Below are 9,519 nucleotides of genomic sequence, written 5' to 3'. Positions count from 1 at the left end.
ACTCCTTTGAAGTTTCCATATCACAATTTTGAACAATGTTGCACCACATATTTATCACAAGAGGGGAATTTATCACTTCATTAACAATTGCATCTACTGGTAGACAAGTGAGTCTCTCTTTTTTCGAAGTGTATTTTCTAAATACTAACTCTGGACATCTCTGCGATGCTTATTACCCATGAATGTGGTGACCAAAGTCCACCTCTTGACAACGATGAGACATATTCATTGGCCTCTGTTTCTACTCGCATTGAGGACATCAAGGCTTGAATTTCTTTGTTTCTGGAAGATTTGCTTCTAGAGCAGTTCTTGCTTTTCTGATACAAATGGTCCATACTCCTGAGGTGTCAATTCTTCCTAAAATTCAGATGGGAATCTTTGATTAAAATTAGTTTGTTGGTTAAGAGTAAATACCATCCTAAAATGATGACAGGGCAAAATTGAATTAAGGTTTGTATATACAGCATGGTCAAATGTAGATCTGTTAGTATCCATAAATTAAATAAGCACACCTTAGAATCAGATAGTCCCTGGTCATCTTGCCTTTCCTTTAGTAACCCAATCAGGCGTTCTGGGAGATGAATGAGCATTAAAAATACCACTTTTTTATTGTCACATGGATGAAAATATTCTCTCCAGTTTGAATTGGTACTTCCATAAAACTCTTTCAATAATTTGTCTTGATTACTCCTCCTTTTAAATTTCACCAACAGTTGATTGGCAAAAGTAACAAACGACTTGCTTGGTTGAAGCTTGAATACCTCTGCTGTATGCTCCTTTCGATATAGTTTTTCATCAACCAAGTGTCGACCGATATCACGAATTAAGTCACACACTTTTTCTTCTGATATCAAGGGTATATCTGATTGAATTGAGGATCCCTCGCCCAATTCTGCAACATGTTTACTACGTTGGTGTCTTGTTAGGCCACCTTTGGACTTGCACACTTTCACGCAGAAATCGCAAGGAAACTGTTTCTTTCCTTCAACCTAGAGACGATGCGTCGTAAGAACAAATATATATTAGGTAAATATCTTTGCTAACAATAATATATAGGTATCATTGTCATATTTCATACCTCTTCAAGTGCTTGTTCAACTTCGACTTGAACCTCATCCACATCCAATTCTAGAAGCGCTATTGTCTGTTCGAAATCGTCCTCAAAGGGCGAATAAAAGCTTTCTGAATGCTCAGTATCGAGTTCCTCGTCTATTTCCATGATTGAAAACCTAAAATGAGCCTTTTTTCGATCGTTGTTGCGCCGAATTCGCTTCACAATTCACATGAATGTTGAAATAGGATACCTCACAACTGACACAATTTCCTGGCACCCCGTTGATAGGTATACATCGCGTCGGCAGTTTGGCTTATCGCTCATAAAAACATCCCAAAGTTTGCCCTTTACGATAGAGATTTAGGATAAAATCTTATATTTTACCCAAACATTGTATAATAAGTGAAAATTAAAGATTTTTAAGTTGTCAATAGAGAATTCTATTACAAATTATCGCCATATTGCACTATAATTGTCACGTGATGCACTCTATCGAGTTGAGCTTATAAAAGGGGGTGTGGTCCTTTGAAGTTCACCGGTCTTCCAAACCCTCCCACTACAATAACTATGGCCGAATTAAGGCGAAGTGAATATAGGCTTGTAACCACCGAGCCTGAGGCGACTAATTATTTTAGTATAATTTCAGTATTGAAAAAGTTTTTTTTATAAATACAACTGATTTATGTTCTCAATTTCTGCTTCCGAAATTTTTCCAAAACGATTTCAGCCATGTTTTTTTGGGGAAAAGCAATAGTTACTGCTCAGACTGCTCTGAGCAGTAACTATTGCCTCATAGTTACTGCTGAGGGAGCCAATCAGAATGCTCAAAGGTCATTTTTCAATACTGAAATTATACTAAATTTATATATAGTACAACAATAAATTAGTTTGAGTATCTATGATAATGGAACTATATGTTAATTATGGTATAAAGTTTAATCTCTGTCTAAAGTGTTCGGTAATTTACAATAGAAGTATTTTTCAGGACTTGAATCTGAAATGATCGCAAACTTATCTTGAATAGCATCCAGTTGTACAATTGACAATGCATGAGACGTCTCCGAAAGTTTTTGAACGTGACTGCATAAGTCGCCATATCCATTCTCATTACTTAGGAGTGCATCAGAAAGGTGGACCTCTCGTCCAAAAGCGATACTCTTAACTTCAACACATTCTTTAAACATGATAAGAACAAATGCATCAAGTTTAAATGACACACCATCTTTCGTTCCTGTAACGTCATTCTTCCTTCTTGATCTTCGCTTGTATTTCGTGCAGTGAAACACGTTTCCGTTTACGATTGCTTTAGTGAAAAACTCCCCTTCACATTCAATGTCACTCCTTTCATAAAACTCCTCGACGAGATACCTTTCCTCCACAGTCAGAGGTCTTGAATAGGATGCCCCCAAGAAAGTCACATTTTGTTCCATTTTTCTTGCCTTCTTTAGCGGTGCGTACCCATTCAGTTGCTCGTTCATGAAGCAGGCGACTTTATCTTCAAGAGGATCTGTAGTCTTAACATTGCTACATATCATAGACAATTCTTTGTACATCAGGAAAGAGTTCACAATTTGGTGTGGAACTGCTCGAGTCCCATGAAATAAACTCAGAAGTACCATGTTAAAGCCTTCAAAAATATATGAGGAGTAACATGGCAATGGACCCCAATCAATTACTGCTTGTACTAGATGGGTCAGCTGATGGACATTGTATGTCATATGCATTTTGCCATACAACACTTGAAATCTTTTTGTAAACTTCGACAAACAGTGGTCAGCCTTGTTGAGATCTGCAGAGCTAATACTTGACTTGGTCAGCAAGTAAACACCTTCTACCAAAAGAAGTAAATGTTTAAAATACTGTGGTGGAAGCAACCCATGGAGAATTACTGGCGAATACAAGAGTAGCCACCAGTGCCATTCAGAGCCCTTCCAAAACGCTCTTTGTGTAATAGATCTTGGGATCCTTGTAACCTCTTGCGGTGGCATTATCCTTTTCAACAGTGAGTCAATAAGTCCAATGTCTTTGCCAAGATACCATGGCTCATTGTGATTGGTTGAATCAAACCATAGATGCCCTAGTTGTCTTGTAACACCCAGGTCTATGCAATGTAGGTTGTCTACAACAAATCCTCTTGCAATGTCAAAGTAAGGCAAATCAGACAGTTTTGTTGGCCCTTTCACCCCTTTTACTGGCTCTTTTTTTCGGAAGGCAAGTCGACCATCTTTCTTTATTTTTTCATGTGTTCTCAAGTCAGGCTGCACGTCCTCTTCTAGGTAGACCCTGCAATGACCACGTCCTTTTTCAATTGTCTCTCCTGGATTTTCACACCAACTACAGCCATACAAACCATTAAATTGCCGGATATTCTGCAAGGTACACCTTGCCACACTGTCACACGAGCAAATGCACGAGCAAATGCACGCGAAAACTCGTGAACAAACATTCACACCACCTCGAACCCATTTCATTCCAGTGTTACTTAAGTTTGTAAGTTCCTCTGTAAAAGGCCTAAGGAAAGTAGTCATAATAGGTTTCCCAGTTCCAAACCATAAACCAATTAAGAATATGTTTTCTTTCCTTTGCTTCGGTGGAAGTTCATTCAAGATTCCCTGGAGTGGCCAAATCCCAAAGTTTGAAGACTTGAAAATTGGTACTCCATCACAATTGAAGGAAACACTTAGGGCATTTGGATCGGACATCAACAAGCCTCCAACAATAGATTGGTATAATTGGCCATCAAAAATATCTTCAATAGCTGAAGAAGACACTTTGTTCCTTGTAAATCTATATGCAAGGTTTAAAGTCTCACCACACTTTGTGAACAAATCACGTATTTGCTTTTCGAGAGGCAAGTAAATGAAGAAGTTCCCATCTCGCAGTAGCACATCCTTTTGATACACTGCATTACATATTGTACATTCAAGGCATTCAAATCCTGTCAGCATTGCATTGCAAATAGGGCAATACAGTTTGAACTGAACACCTTCCTTAAAAGGATTAAAATGTTTGTCAAAAAGATACTTTGTCTTTGGCAGGCGTGAATCAGCAGGGAGCAATGCAGCTAGCAGTCTAAGCAGGTTTCCAACAGCAGCACCAGATAGATTGTTTCCAAGAACAAATGCCATTATCAACAACAAACATTGACCAACAGTCACATTAGCTCCTCCATAAAGTGGTTGATCAACATCAGTTTCATTACTCTGAATTTCAGAAGGTGACAAAATTTATTATAAAGATATTATAAATGTAGGATATTTCTATAAAAATCATTTTAATAACATGAAACTTACATTAAAATCACCCAAAACATCGTCATCAGTGTACTCTTGGCACTCATCATCTTGGTCCAAGCTATCTTCAAAACAGTCCTCTTCTTGCTCTTGGATGGATCCTTCATCAACTCCAAATATGTTGAAGGCTGATAAGAAAAAAATATAACATGAGTCATCCTGATAAATATAGATTATATTATTTAAATAGGTATACACTAAACATTTCACATAACTTCTGCAAAAAATATTCCCAGTTTGGTTCAACTCCTCAAATGGCTTACACTTTAATAAAGGATTAAGGCTGGTGCATGAAAAACCCCCTCATCACAATATATATATACTAATTATAAGTCTTGCGCCTAGGTATACAATACAGTATACACTGTATATAATACATAATCTATGACATTATTACGTAGACTTTCACTGCTATTGTTTTTTTACTAGGTTTATCATAGTAAGGTATAATTGCAGAATACCCTGCCACATATATTTCTACTGTGTAGCCGGCTACGTAGTCAGAAAAAACGCGCTTAAAATGGCTACGCGGTCAAATTACTACGCAGTCAACTTGCTACGCCGGATTAATCATGACGAACTATATTTTGCCAAAGTTATGCCTGCTCATAATGGGTTAGTTTTTTTAAATGAATTTCGCTGTTTATAGACAGGCTCAGGGCATGACAGAAATTATTGAATAATGATTAATGATGCTATAATACTTTTTTTGATCACAACAATGACCAAGAATATTTAATGATGCTATAATTCTTTTTTGATCACAACAGTTACCAAGAATATTTAATGACAGATTTTTACTTCAGTTACACTGCATGCGCTATAGCCGGCAGTATAGGCTAGAAACTTAACGCTATTAATGACCCATACTATAATGCCTTTAATTAAAATATCCTTCCGGCACATGTCCTTCGCGCTCCAGAGCTGACTTAATATTCAATGTTATTGATGATGGTGAAGGCATCGTCAATCTCTTCTCATATTCCTCTCGACTGCACATCAACCCTTCTTTCGACCAATCTATATCACTTACTGCCTTCTTTAAAAAAACTTCCACTTGTCGCGCAGTACGTGGAACACGAACCTTTACCATTTTGCCAAAGAACTCCAACTCGGATACTGCTCCCACGAATTCACCACTAGATACGTTTCGCACATTTCTCGGACCACTTTGTTTTAAACTTCTTAGAGTTACCACTGGCCCGCCGAATAAGACAACTGCGTTCTTCACACTCATCATCGTCAACTGTGGTTTTAGCGCATCCTTAACAATAATAATAAAAACAATGAATGGTTTAATAAAAACGCTTTCCATTTACAACTCATTTACACTCTTAACTATGTAACAAACCTTTGTTGACGACCCAATTTCTCTCACGAAATCAATTACCACGGATTTTTGATTTTCCGCATATTCAACATACAACAGTGCCGCCTCGAAGCTCTCTAAACTCACTTCATTCGGAGGAAGACTTGGCTTCTTTCCTTCAAGGATTGCCTCGGCCGTGTGGTTAAATACATGAAGTCCTACAGCTACCCGTTGCACCAAATCCACTTTCTTCGATTTTGGCGGGACGTCTCCAGCCAATAGAGCTTCGTTAAGCTCCTCAATGAATGCTTTGTTCATCGATTTTAATGCGTCCATTGCACCTTCACATAACGTATAGGTCACGTTGCCACCATTATGCGCATTTTGCATTTCCACGAAAACTTCCTCAAAGCCGTCGACACTTAAACTATCCAGCCTTTCTTTCGCCTCGGCGCTTTCATCTGGACTTGGTCTTAAACAAGTTGGAAACAAAAATATAAATCTATCGAGCAGACCGTGACCATGATCCATTCTACAAATTAGCTTTGTCGCGTTTGGAAGTTGCGTGGCCCCGATTATTGAAAATGCAGTGTTCTCCCCAATTTCGCGTACTTTTTCTGTCGCGAATCGATAGGAACACCTTTCCCCAGAGAAAAGCTCGCACAGCACTTGCACGTCTCCACTTGCGTTCTCTTCGTCACACTTTAATAGTTTGTTCATTATATCAAATACTTCTGGCGATACGATAACACCACTACCAACAGTCGACACGGCTTTCACCAAACCAGACGACGTAGTTTTTTCAATTATGAAGTGACCGTCATCAATCGCGTCTTGCACGGCAACCAACGGTTTCAGCGCTCCTTCTTTCAATGCCTGAGATTTGCCAGTTGTAGGTGCCCCACTAAATATGATATACACATTTAAAGGCATGGTTTGACAACCGTTGTTTAGCAAAACCTTCTCTAAACCAAGTGTAAACCCCGTTGCGGTTAGTAAACAAGGCACAAGATAACCTGGCGCACAACTCATCGACAACGCTTTACTGTTAATCAAGTTCCATGTGCGTTCTCCAAACATATTCCCGTAACTGAATGGCATTTCTATTAGTCGGCGATGAAGCTGAGCCCATGTCTTATCCTGTTGTTTAGACAATTTCAATAGAGCCATTTTCTTTCAACAAATCCGATACTTCTGCACACACAACCTCAGCTTGCCAAAATAAAATTTTTTCACCTATCATATCACATATATATACGTCAATTCCTTAATATATTCATGTCACACTCGGCCACGGTAATCTAACACTATTATGTATGCTGTCATGTCATCTTTCGCTCAAAGTCGCACAAAAGTTTTTGACATCTATGCGCAACATTTCAAAATCTCCACAAAGAAACGTAGAAACCATGTATCGAGTTAAATTGAGAAAATCCGTTGCGGTTCAAACACATTCCTCCAGTTTTTCCAACATAGAGGTTGCCAGTCAAACTTCATCGGAAGGTATATCCTATTCACGAAAACAGCGACTACAACAGAGTCCTTTCACTACGTACGACGACCTGAAAGAATCGATTTTTTCCTCAAAAGATTTTCTATTCCAATGGCTTAAAGACCGCCAGTTAATAGCCGCCGAACAGCTTTGTCCACAATGTGACTCCGTCATGACCTGGACTGAAACAACAGATCGAAAGGATGGCTATAAATGGCTTTGCCGCAAAACAACAAATGGTAAACGACATCGAGTGGAAGTGAGCATAAGGAAAGGAAGTTGGTTTGAAAAAAGCAACTTTACCGTTGAAGAAATAATAAAGTTTACATACTGGTGGACAGTCGATCTTACTCAGTCGCAAATCGTTCAACAACTTGGCTTCGCATCAAATTCAGGAGTTGACTGGGACATGTTCTGTCGGGAAGTTTGCGAAGTTGTCATGCTACAAGAATCTCTTCCGATAGGTGGCCCGGGAAAGGTCGTTCAAATCGACGAGTCTAAAATCGGTAAACGTAAGTATCACAAAGGTCACAGGGTCGAAGGCCAATGGGTATTCGGAGGGATTGAAAACGAATCCAGAAAATCGTTCATATTTGCGGTTGAGAAGAGAGACGAAGCCACACTTCTGCCATTAATCAAGAAGTGGATTCTTCCTGGCACGAAAATCGTCTCTGATTGCTGGAAGGCTTATATAAACTTAGAAAAACATGGCTACGTTCACGCAACAGTCAATCACTCGAAAGAGTTTGTGAATGACGATGGCGATCATACAAACAGAATTGAAGGCCACTGGCGGCAAATGAAAGTTGCTCTTCCGACCCATGGACGAAGGAAGCATCATTACTCATCTTACTTGGCAGAGTTTGTATGGCGTTATACTCATAGAGGGGAGAACTTATTTAACACATTCTTGCAAGACATTGCTAAAATTTATAAAGTTTGAAACTTTAATACCTAATACAAACAAACATTCTAAATATACATTACTATTTTTGATACATTTATATACGGTCAACATTTATTAGTTACATGCATATGCTTGAATATATTTCAACTGTATAATAAAGCAAGTATTGTTCCCTTAACTATGCTGCCAAATTACCTTTAAATTGTCATTGCTTCGTTCTTTAAAAACACACTTCGCATGTCTATACAGTGTTCGGTTAGAAATACAAATCTATGCTTGCCTATAGTTGCCTTTAAATTGTCATTGCTTCGTTCTTTAAAAAACACACTTCGCGTACAGTGGATATGCTTGAATATATTTCAACTGTACAATAAAGCAAGTATTGTTCCCTTAACTGAAAAAGTTTAAATGCACGTAGCCAGTGGACTGCGTAGCCAGATGACTACGTAGCCAGTTCACTGCGTAGCCACTTCACTGCGTAGCCAGTTCACTGCGTATCCACTTCACTGCGTAGCCAGTTCACTGCGTAGCCAGATAACTACGTAGCCAGTTGACTGCGTAGCCACTTCACTGCGTGGCCAGGTGACTGCGTAGCCAGATGACTGCGTGGCCAGGTGACTGCGTAGCCAGTTCACCACGTAGCTTCTTGTGGCGGGGTATTCTGCAATTAATCCTCATAGTAAATTGAATGAACAGGCGAATGTAAAAAAATGAATATTTTATGCCATATATTTTTATTATTAGATTAAACAAATTGCCAAGTGAAAGTGTGAATACAGATACAGTGCAAGTAATATACTGCACAGTAATAATCAATAACAAGAAAGCACTTGCTAGCCGTATAGTGAGTAGTGACCCGACAGAGCAAGTGCTTTGAAATAGGATACCATTTGGGGTTCTATTACAGACCACTGAAGGCATGAATTCTGATGATTTAAATATAGCAGTATTACTAGACTAGGTAATGTATATCAGTATTTGTATATCAGTATGTATCACACATTTTATTTTAAATTACAAAATTCTCAATGGGGTAGAAAAATACCAAAATTGTTATTGAGTTTATGAAATGGCCCTGCATGCTGCAGCTTACCATAAAGCTAAAATGAGCTAATGAAATAAAATTATATGAATTAAATATTGGCATGGTCACCATGCATTAAATTGACGAATATGAATATATATATATATATATATATATATATTATATATATATTGAATGACGGAAGTCTGCAGAATCTCAGACAAGAGTATGATGATAAGGTTGAAAGGATGAAACTTCTTCAAATTCCTACTTTATCACAGCAAAGGCTTCAAAGCATCTGCACAAAAAGAATTAGAGAACTACAGGAAGAGACTGAATTCCTGAGCCAAGGTTTTACAAAGTCTCAAGTGCATTTTGAGACCAAAGTGAATCAAGCCAACTGTCCAGAGTATGTTTTGAAAGATACCAGCTGAGAAGTT

General features: G+C 38.4%; 2 protein-coding genes across 2 annotated transcripts; one reads left to right on the top strand and one right to left on the bottom strand.

Annotated features, from left to right (window-relative positions):
• Positions 1–297: 297 nt before the first annotated feature.
• Positions 298–1,602, bottom strand: LOC114527750. Its single transcript, XM_028549444.1, has 3 exons — positions 1,079–1,602; positions 513–989; positions 298–357 (listed from the first exon to the last, which is right to left on the bottom strand). The coding sequence occupies exons 1-3, from the start codon at positions 1,217–1,219 to the stop codon at positions 298–300; spliced, it is 678 nt and encodes a 225-aa protein (XP_028405245.1). The 5' UTR covers positions 1,220–1,602.
• Positions 1,603–6,965: 5,363 nt separating this feature from the next.
• Positions 6,966–8,114, top strand: LOC114527774. Its single transcript, XM_028549463.1, has one exon. It carries the CDS (start codon positions 6,973–6,975, stop codon positions 8,089–8,091), a length of 1,119 nt encoding a protein of 372 aa, XP_028405264.1. The 5' UTR covers positions 6,966–6,972; the 3' UTR covers positions 8,092–8,114.
• Positions 8,115–9,519: the final 1,405 nt, after the last annotated feature.

This window comes from Dendronephthya gigantea, unplaced genomic scaffold (assembly GCF_004324835.1).
Source record: "Dendronephthya gigantea isolate DGI-Jeju-01 unplaced genomic scaffold, DenGig_1.0 000046F, whole genome shotgun sequence".
In the NCBI taxonomy this organism is placed as follows: domain Eukaryota; kingdom Metazoa; phylum Cnidaria; class Anthozoa; order Malacalcyonacea; family Nephtheidae; genus Dendronephthya; species Dendronephthya gigantea.
Note: the sequence above shows the minus strand (reverse complement) of the source record. Positions and strands in the feature narration are given on the sequence as shown.